This window comes from Opisthocomus hoazin, chromosome 16 (genome assembly GCF_030867145.1).
Source record: "Opisthocomus hoazin isolate bOpiHoa1 chromosome 16, bOpiHoa1.hap1, whole genome shotgun sequence".
Lineage (NCBI taxonomy): Eukaryota > Metazoa > Chordata > Aves > Opisthocomiformes > Opisthocomidae > Opisthocomus > Opisthocomus hoazin.
Genome location: NC_134429.1, coordinates 21865811 through 21883988, shown reverse-complemented (window position 1 = coordinate 21883988; position 18178 = coordinate 21865811). Strand labels below are relative to the sequence as shown.

The 18178-nt window shown below is 45.5% G+C and overlaps 1 protein-coding gene across 7 annotated transcripts in view; it reads right to left on the bottom strand.

The window, feature by feature from the left end:
• Positions 1-18178, bottom strand: part of CAMTA1 (calmodulin binding transcription activator 1) — a 310966-nt gene that overhangs the window by 62477 nt on the left and 230311 nt on the right. For all 7 annotated transcript variants that reach the window (XM_075437588.1, XM_075437589.1, XM_075437593.1 and 4 more), the window contains one exon: positions 64-217. In XM_075437588.1, coding sequence (XP_075293703.1) covers positions 64-217 — 154 coding nt within the window. The remainder of the gene's footprint in view (positions 1-63; positions 218-18178) is intronic.

The window sequence follows — 18178 nt, the reverse complement described above, 5'->3', positions numbered from 1 at the left end:
CAGTGAGAGATATCGTACTCTAAATTAACCCTTCATAAAGCAAAAAATTCTCCAGATACTCACACATTGGTTTGAGCTGTCCAATGAGTTCCTCTTTTGTCCACTTTGCCCATTCCTTCTTGTCTGTGTTTATTGAGCACAAGATGGGGCCGCACGGTTTCCCGCAGTCCTCGATGGCAGGGACGTTCAGGTAGTGCACCAACACAATGTCTGGGTTCTGCAGGGAGAGCAGAGCAAAAGTTACGTCATTGGGCCTCTCCCCCGCTCAGGGCTCTCTGCATTTATCTTCCTAATTAAAACCATGACAGAACATATCGCGGTTAGATCCCAGAATGTACTAGATTTCCCTGAGATCAGAGCTGTTCTTTAAAAGCGGTGGCAAAATACAAGGTGTGAGAGTGTGCACGCAGCTTCCCCCCATCCCAAGCGCCCTTTGCTTGCAACTCCGCTGCTCCCCTTGTGTTCTCAGGGCAAACTTTTTTTCCAACCCATACAACACTTAATACTTGCAAGAGTCCTGCAAACACCAGTTGCAACAAACACCAGGTCATTTGCTTTGGTTTAAGGGACCTGCAGTCTGTTTGATTCAATGCTCTCATCAGTCCCGGCCCACATAAGGCTATTTTAAATATACAGAAATTCATCTGAACATCAGTAACAGCCATACTTTCCCTAGAGTGGCAGAAAGAGGGAGGGAAGAGCCAAGAAGGCTCACAAACAGTGTTACAGAGTGCCCCAAGGACAGGCTCTTTCCAGACACGCCCAAGATGTCTTTTGAAGACCTCGTAGCTTTGCAATGAAAACAGCAAGCAGCAGAAGGTCGGGACTGGAAGAGACTGCGTCCTCTGCAGAACTGCTGCAGAACAACTGCAAGGCGCTCGCTCCCGCAGGGCTGCTTAATGCTCTCCTCCCTCCCTGTGCACCTTCGCACGGGGTGAGAGAGGGGACGCAACGCGGCTTTGACGCACTGCAGCACCGTCCCACTGACACGGGCGTTTCAGGTAGGGAGCTGAGCAGCATGCTACCACCCTGCGAGTAAATGCATCATCTTAACATCAGCAACAGAAACAACTCTGCTAGTTTCCCAACAGCATCCCAGGGAGATTGTACAATAGATAATAACAAGATTGAGCAGCTGATTTCTTTCCCTTAAGTCATTTACTCCTAAGTTCACAAACTTTAATGACTGCTTTGGAATTATTTATAAAAATAAATAGGATAATGGTGTAATTAAAACTCTAATGTTTCATTAATGCTGTTAGAGCCCTGCTCCGAGTGAGAGAGGGAGCACAAGCCATCACTTGTTTGCAAAGGTTGTGCTAATGGGAGCACTCGCTTACGAAACCCACAGAGGGCTGGAGCGGTTCGTGGACACCCGCACCAAGGAGAGACCAGCAGAAGGCAACTTCTGACGGGCACAACACAGCACTGAGGCCAGGCACAGCATGCTGGGCTGCTGCTCCTGGAGCCAGCCTGGGGCTGGGGCAGCAGTGGGGCAGCACTGGCCACTGCCGGGCGCAGGGGTGACCACAAACCCGGGATGCAGGGAGTATCCTGCACGGCCCCGGGACCAGGGCACAGCTGGCCACGTCCTCCAGCTCCTCGAGGCTTGCCAAGATGGCACGGCAGCTGAAAGCCACCCCTTCGTGTCCGAGTGCAGCAGCGTGACAGGCGCAGCAGCCCCGCAGACCATGCTCTCCCTGTCTGAAGCCCCGCAGGGTGCCAGGGGATGCAGCGACCAGATGTGTCCCTCCATCCAGACAAGAAGCTCTCTTCTAAGCTAGAAAGACGTGCAAGCAGGAACTTGTGCTTTTTCCCCTCTACTGATGAAAACTGCAAACGGGGGATTTTCAGTGAAGATTCTGTGAGATCAAAGTATCAAATTCCTGCAGCCTGTGTTAAAGAGAGTTGCACTGCACAGGGAAGAGGCAAGGAAACCTAGTAAGGAACTGCTAACAACTTATCTCGGAGCAGTTTTGGAAAGTGTTAGACCAAAGAAAACCATTAGCTCTTCTATTCCCGAGATTTATATTCAGTTTTTATGTGTTCAAAACCTTCCATTTCACAGGGCATATCTGCCCCAGACAAGAGACAGCCAGAGAAGGACACATTAAAACACCATATCCTCTCCTTCCATACCGCAGTGCAAATCCTCAGGTCACCATTCAGAACAGAGCCACATTTTCCTCTCAGCCTTCCTGTTCTACCCTTTAAAGGCGACACAGGTGACAGCCGGGGCTCCCGGGGAATTAACGGGGCAGCTGATCTGCTTCCAACATGCGTGGACAGCACTGCTCAGGACTGGGGAGTTGATAAACGGGAGGTCTGAAACATTACGGTCCTCATGCATAATTCAGAAGAGATTCAGATAATAAAAATGATTACCTTTACACCCAAATAGTCTCCATCAGCTAATTTAACATAATTAGTGATGTAGGTGATGAAGTAATAAAAAGTAATATGCTTCAGAGATTTTGTGTTAAGACACCTCTTGCTCTCAGAGCCAAGTTTCAAAAAAGAGAGTAAGCTCATGTTGCTGCCACGGCGCTGGGTGACTTGGCAGTTCTGCCGATGCCTCTTCCTTCTTTTCAGATAAACTGTATTCTTCATAGCCTGAAAGTGCCCGTTTTTCACCAGGCAAGTCAGGACAACGGGGCTTCCTGGCTTCATTGCAGCAGAAACAAGTGGCCCTCAGGAGCAGATTGGCACTAGAATATATACTTTTTATATATAAAAGCATATAAAATAAACACAAAATTAACAAGTTTGTTCCTTATGTCTACATCTAAAAGTTGACCTCAGATTGGCAAGTCTCATGAGTGTCAATCTACCTCGTAAACCAAAATATTTTGACACAAATTAAGAGAATGCATATGTAAATGAGCAGAGAATCACTATTTCATTGTGAAGACCTACCAGTAGAACAAGACATGTGAAAGACTAAAAGCAAAAATACAAATGTAACTTCCACGTGGGAAACGTGCCGGGACAGGGGACATGCCACCGCAGAAGCCCTTCCCTGAGTGGCAGGAAAGTCTTGCAGGGAGCCCTGGACTGGGCTGCAGGCGGCTCTGGACACATGCCCGTCAAAGCCTCCCGTAACTTCAGCACCCAGAGCCTCCACAGCGCTGCTCTGCTCGCCACGCACCCGAGCCGAAGCTGCTGCCACCGTCCCCAGCCTGGGCCGGGCTCCTCGGCACGCTGCACCAGAGGCATCCCATCCGCCGCCTCGGTGGCAGTCTCAGGCAGAAGGAATTTCTTCCACTGCCCCTGGTGCTGCAGGGTACGCAGGAGATAGAACAAGAAGTGGTTAAAAAGACACAAAAGCTGTTAGTTTTGATAAAGAAAAATGCAGCTGCAACATCTGTCTGGCTCTTGTTTGCAGCTTCATCAGCACTAAGTGGTCAATAAATCAGACTGGTGTGGCATTACGTTTCTTCCATGGCTTAACCATTAATCTAGTGCCAGTTCTCATGAAAAATGAAGGAGAAAAACTACGTGATAGCGAAAGTGTATACATTATCCAGAAAGCGATAATAGCATGTAATGGCACTGCAGACCTCCCTCCCAGCATGACTGCAGGAGCAGCGATGCAGCCTCCCTGTGCTACCCACTACACGCTATTTGAATTAGCCAAGTAAATCAGCTATTGTTTGTTCCACCAGCCCACTCCACATTTATATTTTTCACATTAGCAGAAACACAAAGCTGAAACAAGCCAGGCTGCTCCAGCTGCCCAGCCCTGGCAGGCGGGGAGGGTGGAAGTGCAGAGACGAGGATGGCCAGCCTGCGAAGGGCTGATCCGCGCTTGGACGAAGGGGCAGCAGGCACCACCATCGCTCCAGTCAGCACGCCGCGAGGAAAGCCTTTCCCTCACTCAGCCAACCGCCTTCTGCCTGCTTGTTACTACCCAGAGTCGGTTCCCCACGCAAGCAGAAGCTTCCCTTCTCAGACAGGGCAGAATAACCACAAAAAAACTCTCCCTTCTTACTGTCCCCAACCCAAAGCACGCTTTTTCGTTCTGTGGTTTTTTTTTGTTGTTTTTTTTTTTTTAATCGAAAATCAAAAGCCATTTCTGGCCGCTTTTCAGCTGCTCTTCAGCTGCTCAGCAATAGCAGTCAGCTCAAGGCTAAATCTCTCACTGGCAGGGGCTTCCAAATCACCAGTGACCACAGCTGAAGATACTTTATTTGGAAAAATATCTCTGAGCTGAAAGTTTTGCATTTGTACTCCCTGCTGGAAGGATGAAAGGAAATAAATCATCCTCAGGAACAATGAACATCGGTGAATTTAATCCCAGCCACCCTGCAAGGAAATTCCCCCCAAATACAGCCCTGGGCCCCGGGAGCAATAGCCATTAGCTCTGCTCTGCAGCCTGTTGCCCTGGCTTTCACTGGATACCCATGTTATTTCTGTTGTGTCGAACTTGCAAAGTACTATGCATTATTAAAAACATGGAAGGTGAAATCAGCCTTTTCTGGCCCTAATGGCTAAACCACAGAGTAAAAGGGCAGAAGGAGCAGAGAAGCGCGGCAGGAGGATGCAGAGGCGGCTCCTGTGCCCCCCTCCCTCCCCTTTCACCCCCAAATTATAAAAGGGTTTTTTCTTTTCTGATATCTATTCATTTGTGAGATTTACTTTGTATTCCTCAAATCATCCAAAAGGTTGAAAAGGAATCTCATCTTTCTGAGAATGTAATTCACATCCATCGCTGCAGGGTGACTGGATTAATACCTAACCGATTATCACCTAGAAAAAGATAACGCAAAAAGGTTTCTGTGATTTTGCGATGCTGCCGTTACATGATGATTCAGTACCCACAGGTATCATAGAATCATTAAGGTGGGAAAAGACCTCTAAGATCATCAAGTCCAAAGGTAAACTTGGAGACAGGTACTGGGAGTGTCTATATATCACCTACATATTATCTAAAACCAAACCAAGGAATCAAACCATTCCCAGACATATGGAGGTGCAGATGATAGAATCTTCTGCTATTTATAGCAGTGTCTATCTGGAGGGTTTCCTCTGGATTTTTAATGGTTTGAGAGCAGAGCCTGGGATACCTAAAGTACAAGGCACAAATACACAACACAGACACAGAATTAATGGGATTTTTTCCCTTCCAGAGACTAAATGCTAGCTTTAGACAAGATTACTAGTTTGAATCACAGCAATTTCTTTATCCTTGAACTAATTTCTAATTGAGGTCATGCTACAGAAGGCAACCTGGTGGCTGATGCATTACAATATATTAATCTTTCGCACTAACAGTGAAAACAAAAAAATCTAACATTGGCTTTCAATGCACCTATTTGCATCCCATTGCCTTAAGTTATCTTGAGATGGACATGTTTAATTTGGGAGAATGAGACAGTTAATGGACACGTAGCACAGCCCTGGCACTTGAGAGCTGAAGCACCACAGCACCTGGAAGAAAAGGAGACCCCAGAGCTGGATGCAACATAGAACTCGTGCTGCAGAGCAGGAACCCTTTTGCTCGTAAATCCATTCTAGCCTGTACAGCTCCTTGAGTTAACCATATATCCTATGCCTCCAGCTGCATGAAAGAGCTGATGGAACTTACATCCCTTCAAAAAGCTTCCGCAGGAGGAGAGGATGCCTGGGGTCAGCCAGGCAGACAGAGACATCTATGCACACATCGTTTTAAACCTGGTTAAATCAGCATCCTGATATGCACCGGCTGAGAAGCAGTTGCTAGATGTCATTGTCCTTGCCTGGGCACAGGAGTGTCAGGTCCCCTCCAGGACAGTGGCTGACCGCTCCATCTCTACCATCGCCACATCCCGGCCCTGCCTGGAGTCATAGGATTTACACCCTATGGATACCACAGATGCCTCCAAAGGTCAGTCAGCCCACAACTCCAAAACAGAGTCAATTTTTCCTTTTTTTTTTTTCAGCCCAAAGCCTTTTGAGTTTTTCATCTGTGTAAATTCACTAATTTTTGAGACAAGAGACTGGTGACAGGCTGATATAGCTCTACATACCACAAACAAGGGAATAACGAATTGTGAAGGGCTTGGAAAGCTAAAAAAATATTTCAACCCTCATGTAATTATAAGAGTGAGATTTCCTTCAATTGTTTTAAAGGGAATCAAGATTTAATAGGGCTGTATGCGTTATAATGTGCTCCCCAGTTCCTCTTCAATACCTTGGGTAAAGGAAGATAGAGTGTAATCAGGAAAGTAATTGTACTCTGTTCTACACTTCATTCACATATCAGAAGAATGACTAGGGGGTACAGAGCCACTACAAGGCAGGGTTTGGATTAGAGAAATACAGGTTTTCCTTTCGTTATTTTCTTTTTTAATTCTTCTTTATCTTTCTTCTTCCTCTGGCTGCTCCCACTTTCCCTTGATAACCTGTATGTCTCTCCCAGTTGCAAGCTGTCCCATCCCTACGACATCAACAACACCAGCAAACCCCCACTGCTCCTTGGGAGCTTTGCTCTCAAGGCCCCAACAGCCAGCCTGCAAAGGGCATCCTTGGCTGGAATGCCGATTTGTCTTCCACATGCTGATGGTGGCACCTGAATACAAACAGGAGCAAGAGCCCCGTCCCCAGCACTGTCTCCTTGACGCGTGCAGAAGCATCGCCCGTGGCAGACCTCCAGCAGAGCTGAATGCAGAGGATGCCACAGGACGATCTCGAGAGAAGGCAGTAGGGGAGTGGAAACAGTCCTGAAGTCCTTTTCTCCCCCTTAAAAGAAAGGTCTAGGGTGGTGTTCAGGGTTTAGCAACACAGGTGGTTTGATTTTAATTGCCCCAAGACAACCTCAGAAACAAGATGAGTCCTGTCCAGGGACAAGTCAGGAGATCTCTGAATAAGCTTGTCTTTGTAGATGAGCCTGGCAGCAGTCCCATGGGGTTACGAACAGCACATGGATCAGCCTGGTCGTCATCATCAGGCAGCATTTAAATAGTGCAAACGGCAAAGTAAGAGAGTCTGAATATAGAACAAGTACTAACCACTTATTAATACATCATCAAATGTGATATATTTGAAGGTATTCTATATACAAAGAGCTGCCTCTAAGTACTCCTGGGGATCACGTTTATTTAATACACACTTTGAAAGATACAGAAGAATATAATGCTGTAATTCCTGGCCTCCAAAGTTCCAGAAAGAAACTGATTTCCGAGTTGCTTATTATCTTTCATAGCAATGCTTCCTGCGCTAGTAAAAGGTATAACAGAAGGACCATACCACATAACTAGAAGCGTGCAGCAAAACAAAACAAAAGGCATTTCTCTTTCTCATGCAGTTATTATTCTTCCAGACAGTGGAAACTTCTTTTCATCTGTGTCACTGCTCCCAGTTGAAAGCTTTAACTTACAAGGGCAGCTGACAGGGACAAGATAATTCTGCTGTGAGCTGGGACTGCTTCTGTTTATCTAGAAACACCCAGTGGAGCTGATGCAGAAGTCCTGTATGCTGGTGCCCAAGGATGGAAGCGCAGCAAGGAAAGCTCCTGTCCTGCTTGTTGCTCTGGAACAACGAACCCAGCGGAGACCTTGGGAGTGTTCACCTGGGAAGGGCCGAGGAGACCCAAGGCTTTGGCACCCAGATGCTCACAGCGCTGGCAATACCCTGCACGGGGCACCGAACGGCGGCGCGTCCCTCGCTGCCGCAGCACTGGCCACCACAGCACAGCTCGGCTCCCACCCACAGGGTCTGCACGGGGAGAGCCACTAGAGAACAGCGGTGGGCAATGGACTGCAAATCGCAGAGCAAGGCAGAGGAGCCGGAGGAGAAAAAAGCTGCTCTTGCCTCTTTCAAAACCACGTTTTTTGCTAGTTTCCCACTCAATCCTTTATGACTGTACATCTGGATTCTTGAAAGACCAGACCGAGGTTTCAATTGCCATTGAACAGTCGGTCGCAGGAGGTGCCTGGGCAGCTGTCTGAGTCAGTTTAATAACCTTCTAAAGCTATGCCATCACTCACGTACAACAAAAGCATGCAGAGAAAGCTTACAGATAGCAACTTGCCCTACTTCAGCTTGCTTAGAGATATTCTTTCTTGACACACCCCCCGCTGACAAAAACCACATCATAACAGCCATGGATGCATTTACCCCAGCTGATACATCTAGTATTGATTGCCTTCTAAGGGAGACAAATTTGCCATGGAAATCATCAATGCATCTCCTCCTCCTTTCTGTCACTCACTCTCTCCAGTTGTCCAAGGTTTTACAACTCATTCTGCAAAAGCCCTGAGGTTCTTCAAACAGTAATTCTGAGGACAAAGCAAAGGCTTCTTTGGGTTTGAATTCCAATGAGGTACTCTTCCTGACAAATGAGGCTTATTACAGACATATAGATTTCTTGCTATACTGTGCATATACTGCTACGCCAACTCTCCACCTTTGAAGATTAACGCTTTGTCGTAGTTTAACCTGGTAGCTGGCAACTCGGCCCCAGACAGCCGCTCGCACACCCCTCCCCTCACCCCACAGTGGGATGAGGAGGAGAAAAAGACAAAAGGGACACTCGGTGGTGGTGATAAAGACAGCTTAATAATACAATAAAGTGGACACTAATAATGATACTAATAATGAACATGCAAAACAAACTACATACAATACAATTTTTCTCACCACCTGATGACCAATTCTCAGTCTGAAAAAAGTCTGAACTCCCAGAAAAGCCAACAAGCCAATAGCTTCCCCCTCAGCCAGCCCCCGTTCACAAGCTGGGAGGGCCGTCCATGGTATGGAATATTCCCACCGGCCAGCCTGGCTCTCTGCCTGGCTGTGCTCCCTCCCAGCTCCTGCACACCTGCTCACCAGCTGAGCATGGGAGACTGGACAAAGTCCTTGATGTCATTGCAAGAACTGAAAACATCAGTGTTATCAACATTCTTCTACTAAATCCAAAACATAGCAGCTACTGGGAAGAAAATCAACTCTATCCCAGCCGAAACCAGGACACACTTAAACAATACCTCTGTGTTTTCTTATATTAAACCTGCATACTGCAACCATTTCCAGAATAGTGTAATTTCTTCTGCATGGAAAGTGGCGCAGAGGAGACAATCACAGCCATCTTATATTCTCAAAATGCCCTACACTTGAATTGTGCTTTTCATCTCAAAGAATTTGCTAACCGCTACAGCCAAAGTTATATACCAGGATTACTTGATTTAATAGCGAAACACAGCTCTTTGCAAGGTAAAACAAAGCAAATGCTTGATAGCACACAACGTGACAGTAAGGAACCTCATGGCCAGCAAAGCTGCAGATGCAGAGTTCTGCCCTGCAGTTGCCTTAATAGTTCAAAACTACGTTATACTATCCATGCAAACATGAACAAAGTTGTGTCAAATTAGCACAAACAAATGTAAATACTGAGTTATTTAATATGATGCAACAGTGCCAGCCTCTTTGCAGGCTGTTACTCTCCAAAAGATTTACCACTGCATTCAGACTGTTTTTTCCCAACAAGTGTGAGCCAGAGATCTCTCAGCTGACATTTGGGAGGACTCTTCATTTTCTTCATTCTGAAGTACAGAATCTCCTTTTCCTCTTTCTGTTTTTATTGCAACCTTTACATGGGAATTCTGTCATTGCATTTCAAACGGGCTCAGACAGAGCTAAGCTCAGAACAGTTCCATCCTTATCACCTTCCAGAAATGCCAGCATTATAAAGCATGCCCCAAGCGGCTTCTATGCTTTCCCAGCTCACCGAAGCCAGAGATGCAACAATAGCGGGTCTGAAATAAGAAATTTTAATTTCAAAGCTCCGCTGACATTCACCAAGTGCTTTCTAAGTTTCTATCAACAGAACGCACTGCTTCAAATTCTAGTTTGAATGCAGACAGTGCAAGCTTTCTCTTGGCCTAGTTTGCCTCAGTAACACTATTAACTTTTAAATATTAATGCATTTCTGTGAATTAAGAACTGTTCAACGTGTACCTGAAGATACATCACTTTTTATTTTTTTAATTGGTATTGTTGTAAGAGTACCAAGTAACAGGAAGTTGACATTTCCAAATACCAAATGAGAACACCCCAGGAGGATGTACACAGAGCTCGCAATAAGCTTTCCCTCCAGAGACTTGCTGTCCCTCAGTGCTCTAAGCTGCAAACATGTTAAAACCATTTGGAAGCCGATTGCCCCTCAAACACCATGTATACTCTCCACAGGACCAGCATGAAGCATCAGCATGCAGGAGTGGAGGATGCAGGAGTAAGGATGTGTCCAAGGCTTTGCACGAGTGTGAGATGGAGAAGACCAGCAGCTTGGCCTTTCACAGGGTGCCATGGACTCCCAGCCCCGCACAACCTACCCGCACACGTGATGACCAGAAAAGGAGTCTTCCGCAGCACTGGAAGGTGATGGCAGCTCCTGCGGCATCCTGGGCACTGCAGCTGTGCCGAGCAGCCGGCACTGCCTGGTTCTGCTGCAACTTCCCACAGCCAGCAGCCACAAGGATGCAGGACTGTCTCCCATCTCTCATTAGGCACGACAGACTCCCCATACAGCCCTGCTCTGCTGTTGTGTGACTACCTGTTACTTCTGGCTGGCGTCTGGGTCAGGGAATGCCTTTGACAAGTCTGACAGGGACGTGCTGCCCCTCGCAGCATGTGCCACTCTGTCCCCCGACCAGGACTCAGGGCACCCCAGCTCCGGCCCCTGCACATGTATCCGCACAGCAAGCGCAGAGACACAGGGCTCCAGGTGCCTGGAAAGGATGCAAGCATGACCTTGATGCCTGCCTGGAGGAACAGGAGACAAACGCTATTTAATGTTCCACGCAGCCTATATGGTACATGGAAAACCAACCAGTCCTCTTTATTTTTACTCTTTGCTCTTGCTCCGAGGGCTTTGTCATTTATAGCTTCTCTTAATTTGTTACTTTTGGTATCAGTGACTGGTAATACAATTCCTGGAGGAAAAACACCAGTAACCTTCAAAACACTTTCATAATGTTTGCTTTGATAGTCTTGCAACATTTTTGTTCATATGGCGTAACCCTTATGACACTGCTATATAGCATATAGGTTACTCATTGAAGGTTGTTTTGTGCCTGGATAACCTTTCCAGACAAGAGTAACCCCCAGTAGCAGGGAATCCAACGTTCTCCTCCTGTGATACATATTTTGGAGCCCAGTTTTATTTTGTGTTGGACATGATGGCTCAAAGAGATGCAAGAGTCCAAATTAAAGGTGCATAGGTAGGTAGGCCAGCAACACCGGGGCTGTCCCGAGAGGGGGAGATGGGCAGGTACCATCGATATGCAAAATTGCCATGGCAAAGACATGCAGGACTCCTCCATTTGAGGAGGAGCTGCTGGCTTTTACTTGTTAGGCATGGTGTTCCAAAAAGGACCCACAACAACCAGCTGGGAACTGATGCAGCACTTTATACTGGAAACACTGAATGCCAAGGCAAAAAAACCAAAAAAAAAACCTAAAAAAACCCACCCCAAAAAACCAGTATCAGACTTGAATTTCTTCTGAATTGCAAGCAAAAGATCATTAGACACCCTTTCTTCTTCATTATCATTCAGAAGCCTCGAATCTCCCCAGACAGAGATTAACAAACACAGATTAGCATCTAAGAGCTCCTGCTGTAGGCGGTGTTAGACTGAACCCAGCCGTCCTGGCCTCCAGTATATATATTGCTAGACTCCCAAGTGGATGCCACGAAGTCTTAAGAGGAAAAGTGAACCCCACCAGTACTGCTGTGTGGCTCAGAGCGGCTTCTTGGACCTGCCGATGAGAGCAGAATTACCTCCTTATCAGGCCTCTCCAAGGACTCCGAGTCCTTTCTAGCCATTCAGGTATTCAGGATTCTTTTGGGGAGAGCTTCTTATACCATCTGACAATCAGATATTGTTTCTCTGTCTCACATAAGAAAGCAAATACAGAACCACTCCCAGGGTGGACAAACAGCTCTGGTTAGCGCCAACGCACCTCTGAATTCAAAGGAGGAGGACACATTCCTTCCTGGCTCCTTTTTGCCCCAAATCCGGTCTCTCCGTCCCAAGCGGTCTTTTTCATACACTAAGAGAACAGAATGGTAAACTGGATAGTGAGCCCTGCCCTGCTTCAAACTCCCAAGGTAGAACAACCAACCTGCTGCTAACTAGAGATGTTCTTATTTGCGCTGAGCAGAAGGGGTGCTACAACCCGGCTAAAGCAAAGTAAATTGCCCTTCAGACTAATCCATCAGTCTCAAATCCACTGCATGGGAGCAGCCTAGTAATTTCCTAACAGATGACAGGGCACCGATAACCTCAAAAGCTGTGTTATTTAAGCAGAAGGTGAGCTTTGTTTAGCCCTTGGGCTCAGGCTGAGTGGGTGACAGATGCCAACACTACAACCAATTAGATTTTTAAGTAGTGAGAGCAGATTTATCAGGTGAGCGTTTGGAGACATGGCACATGAGAGTTACCAGCTTCTTTGGTAATTCCATGGCTGTGTCTGTTCCTTTGGAGATTTTCCCTGATCTTTTTATTTCACAGTACGCTCTAACAACAAGAGTGAAGTTTTGGCAATGCCTTCCGAAGAATGTAAATAGCAATAAATAGCAATGCATTTACTGTTACATGCAGAAATTCCCTTTTTCCTCCTTTTTTTTTTTTTTTTAAGTTTACTCACACTAAAGTGTCTATGAAGATCTTTAATACATTGAGTGCTGCTGCCCGTGGTATACACTCTCATTAGCAAGAGAAAAGAATACACAATGCCAACACCACTGTACACTTACAAAATACGAAAAGCCAGAGAAGCTGCTAAGTTTCAGCAACAGACGCAGACTATGACACACAGCAAGTCATTATTCATTTTACCCATCAGACACTTGACCCAGCTACATACACTAGTATCTTCTGAGACATCCCAAAAAAGCAGCAGCAGCTGGAACATCCAGTGCCAGACATGGGAATAATTAAAGTTTAACATGAGTACTTTTAAGTTTGTAAATGCTAGGGAAAGTGAGCGCAGATCAAAGGGTTTTTTTAGCTTAGGCATCAATGCATCTGAAGTAGCATCTAAGAAATAGGTGACTCTGAGGAATGAACAGCTTATGAAAAGAGTCCTTGAAATACTAGAAACAGCAGTATTTGCCACTATCCAGACTTCCCAAATTTACTGTTTTTTTTTTTTCCCTGGCTGCACAGAATATGGACTAGGAATGGAGACCCTTGTCTTACTGTCGTTTAGGATAGACCAGTTTTTCATCTTCTGTTTGCACATCTCAGATCTCGAACTTCATCATCAGACAGTGTCTCTCACATGTAGTTACAACCCTTTCAATAGTATGAAGAAGTATTATAATAGCATACTATTTTAGTATTACTAATTAGTATTAACAGCTAGAAATGCCACCCCCGCAGATGTGGGACACAGAGAAGAAAGAAAGAAAGAAGAAAAATCTTATTTGGTGCCACAGTAGGGAAAGCTGCTGCTTCCACCCTGATGGCGAAGGATGGTTGCTGCGCAGGCTGTGTGGCCCCAGGGCCGGTCACCAAAGCCTGGGGGTGAAGCCCTCCCGCCACGGGTGTGCACCATGCCAGCAGTGATCGCTGGAGACCATCAGGTGAGAGTGGCTACAAGCTATTTGTCAACCATGTGTATAGGTCACTTTTCATCATGCAGCACCTCAAGAAAAGATAAAAGCAAGAAAATTGATCTAAGAGTCTATTGTTAAGTGTGCCACACATTACTGCAGATAAGATTATTTTTGAGAAAACTATTGATGTCCTTCCATGCCTACCCTCCTGGCTATTACTGGACACTTGCAGTAGAGTGCATCTTTTTCTCTTTTGCTCCATCTCCTGTTCCTTTTCACTGGGAAGAGTTCTAGCCCTCTTGTACCAGTTCAACTCCACTACACTCCAGTTTCAATGTACAAGTATATCCCTTACATTAAGGGAAAGAATTCATCCAAAGGCTTTTTGCAAAGTTACTTCATAGCATGACCTACCTTGAGCAAATATACAGTGCTGCGCCTTGCCATAAAATGCCAATATTTAGCATTTTGGCACGTGTACATATCCTGCATAGGCCTTCTGCCTGGGAACGCATTTCTTTTGTCAGCCAAGACTCGCTTCTTGAGTTGGAGACCCTGTCCAGATGCCTCCTATTTGTTGCTAGATTTGAGTGTCTTCACTTGTCCAGCCACAGATTGTTACTCTCCAATACTGCCAACATGGAGACTTGGTGCTGACTCAGCAACAGCACAGTTTGGGGTGACTGCAGTCATGCCTCCTCACTAACAGCTCAACAGGAAGGATTTTGAACTTGGCAGAGACACAGGAGCTGTGGTTGCTTTTTCCTTTTCATCAGGAACATTTCTATTGCCATCGGGAGTGTTTCTGTCACCTGCCACAGCTGCAGAGCACAAGAACCAGCAGAAACGTCAGCTACAGCAGAAATTCACATCCCCAGGATTCCCCATGTTGTTGCCTACTCGTTTTGCAGAAGAACAGACACCTGAAGCGGCAGATGCCCTGCAGCAGAGCAGCTGCTCTCACCTTGCCTGCTAGGACTGCAACGCCAGTGCAGCTGGTACCCACTGTCCATTTGCAGCAGTGATGCCGGCGGCGGCACCACCACCCTTCTGCCTCCACCCTGTGCTCACAGTGACAGACACAGAGCAGCAGAAAAGCAAAGGAGATTCTGTTCTCCTCGCACACGCAAAAGCCGATTATGTTATTCCTAAACCCTGGGACTGGAGAAGCAGCACTGCCCATCGCAGCGCTACTGAAGACGCTGTGATACTAAAGCACGAGGGAGGCCACGTCCTGCTCTGCCAGTCTGAAGGGCACACATATTCCACGTGATACATGTTGTCTGCCTGCCTCCCTCATCAGGGAGTATTAAAGAAACCTGTAGAGGAATACATAATGAGACGACAAGCAGCAAAGCTAGCGTGGGTGAATGCACGGATTCCCCGCAGAGTCTCCTTTTGCCTCTGCATTAAGAGCATGCTCTCCAAGGCGCACAGCATCCCTCTCTTCTGGCAGGGAATGTTTAATGATGAAAACTCGTGCACAGCCAGAAGAGATCCTCCATCATAGCTAGTTTGAATTTTATCTTCTCTGGGTTTCCTGATGTTTCAGCATTGTCAGAAGTGTTTCAGCTGGTTCAGTATTGCAAGCGCCCGGGAAAGATCACAAAAACCTTCCCTCCCAACTTACACACACAATTTGGAAACTAGCAGAACAACTGCCAGGCCTAAGGAAATTAAAGCCAGATTGTCACTGCTTGCCAAAAAACAAAGGACATCCCTGCCATACAAAGAGCTGCGAGGCACCAGCCAGGGTTTCGAGTATGACAGGTAAAAGCCTGGACATCACTGTAGTTTAGCAGTGTGGAGATGGCAACAAAAGCAGACCCCAGACCTTGAAGGGAAGTTCTCAGTAACACCGCAAACTCCCCGCTAAGTTCACTGTGTCGTCAAGTCATTCTTTTTTATAGATAGAGACACAAGGAAAAAATGAAATCTAAAAAGCATTGTCAAGTTGAATGATTTTCCAGGTTCTTGTCACTAAACAACCATCATCCCTCAGAGCATAAGAAAGGCAATAAAGCCAATAGAACTAATAAAGGAAAACTGTGTGGAGCTTGACAGATCTGGCTGTCCCCGGCATATGACAGCCCATTTTACCAAGCAGGCAAATTGAAGCTGCAGCAGACTTGTCCACAGGATAAGTGAGACCCTGACAAAACCGGCACCAGCTCCTAGTTTTTTAACTGTTAAGTTCCACTAAAAAAAGATCCATTTTGAAAGACCGTTCAAAAGATTTTGCAGAATATATTTGCAGCTGTTATAACAGCTGCTCAGTAATTGCTGTTTAACTTCTTGTCTCTGCTGAACGTCAGAGCATGGACCTAGCCTGTTCTCCAACACCAGTAATTTTTCACGGCTGCTTAGGGGATGTGCCTCACTTTCTTAATACTGTTTGTTCACAAATGGAAAAAACTCTGAATTTTTATTTGTAACTGAAATAATCAGGGAAAACCAAACTAAATAGCTTTTCAAAATAAATACAGTGTGGAAGAGATACGCTTTGAAGTTGCAGACATCAGTGGGAAGTCAAGCCCTGTGCTGTTGCTGAGGCTGGAGGTCAGACGCTCATACATCCTTTGCTGGCGCTGATGAGATTGGGCTCGGGTCCATCCACATCTGCATTTCTCTTCCTCCTGATGGTCGAGAGCAGCACAGCGGGAAGGGGGGCATCCCCAAAGATGCCCGTGGCGAGCTGACCCTAAGTGGTTTGCAGTTAAGACTCCGTCACCAAATCCACAACTTAATTTATCCAAGAACCTATTACCATTTCCTCTGTGCAGTCATTGAATGAATGTGTATTTGGAGTCACTTATTTACTGATAAATTACAATAGTCTGAAATCATTAGCAACAAAGTAAATTGTTTTAATTGATCTGAACACTTTTTTTTTTTTTAACTCAATGCAGGAACTTTGTTTCTATGTAATTGCACTTTCTAAAGGACTAAAATAGCAAATTAATCACTCCTGGAGCTTGCAGTCTTTAAAATGCTCCTTATTCCGGGCTTCATGGTTGAAATGAAGAATAAATCCACACTTCAATGACTCTTTCACGTTTGTTACAAACCTTGAACCCAGAATCTTGTAAAGGTTCAGGGACTTTTCCATGTCAGGGGATGCACTGAGACAGCAAGCCACACGCAGGTATTTTACATGGGAGCAACAGCATTTCAAAACATGCCTGCTCTTGCTGCACTGTTCGTAAACAATATTCACAAGACTTTTTATTTTATTATTTTTTAAGGATCAGAGAAGATAAAGACTATGCAGATTTAAATAATTTCAAGATTTGTTTTGGTATAACCTCAGCCAAATACTAAGGTGCAGAGGTCCTGTTAATAAATATCTACACGTAGCTCAACCCCTTTCTGGCTGAATAATGGCAGCCTCTGCAAACAACAGCAAAGCAGCAATCTAAAACAAACAAGGTGCTCCGCCATCTAGTACTGATACATTTTCTATTCAGATTGGTTGGGGGGGGGGGGTTCAGAGGAAATATTCAATTTATGAATAGAGTATAAACAGCATCTTTCAAAATAAGTTTTAGGCACAGATTAGCTCTCCATCCTCGTTGCTTCTGATGGGGCTAATCACCACCCTACATCAGTGTTTCAGCTGAACCTGACATTGGAAATCACATATAATTATACTGATTAATTTTGCTGAAAACATACAGCATTTTGCTATAGAAATGTAAACATAATAAGGTGAAAGGGTGATACAAACAGCAAAAGCTGACTGCTGTTCAGAAGAAAAACCACTCAGGTGCTGAAGACATTTGAGTGACTGCATTTACTAAAAGAGCAGTGCCGATTCCCACATCTGCCTACTGACTTCCAAAAAAAAACCCCAAACCCAGAGGAGAACTGGTGGATATACAACTCAGGAGTATAGTTGCAACCTACTAAAGGCATCCAATTATTTGTATATACATGAGAATAAAATGAAGTGGACTAATATAAAAGGACTGCTTGTAATAGCACCTGTCCTGCAGACCATCTGCACACTGAACTGCCTGATGTGGCCAAAGAAACAGGTAGTTCAGACTGGGGAGTCTTGGCGGAGCGAGCTAAAGAGAGGCAGCACTGAAAGAGAGGGAACTCCACTTGGTTTCCTTGGAGTGAATTATTCAACAGCTAGTGTAAGAAATATAAACGGCATCGCACCACAAGGAGCTGGCAAGAAGAAAAAAAAAAAACACCCTAAATTAGGCATTCCTCCATCATCCTTGTGCAACATCAACATTTCAGAAGATGTCGTAGCAGCTCTAGAAACACGCTTGTTGTCTGTGCCGAAAGACAAGATACCATTTCTACGAGGGGCAAACGAGCACAGAATTTCAGCAACAAAGCCTGGTAATTTCACAAAAGAAACCAGCATTAACACATAGCACTTAAAAAGGGAGAGGGATGCATTTCTCCTTAGCTGCATCTTGCTGCGCAATGTTCTGAACAGCCACTGGAAGAAAATTGCATGGGTTTCAATTTTAAAGCTGCACTTAACCAAATACTATCTGTCTTCAGACACATTGACAAGGAAAAGTAGCAAATTACTTGTTTTTCCTGCAGCACCTAGAATTACAACAGTAACTGTCCCTTGTTACCAAAAATCAGCACTCCTGGAGCTGATAAACTGCT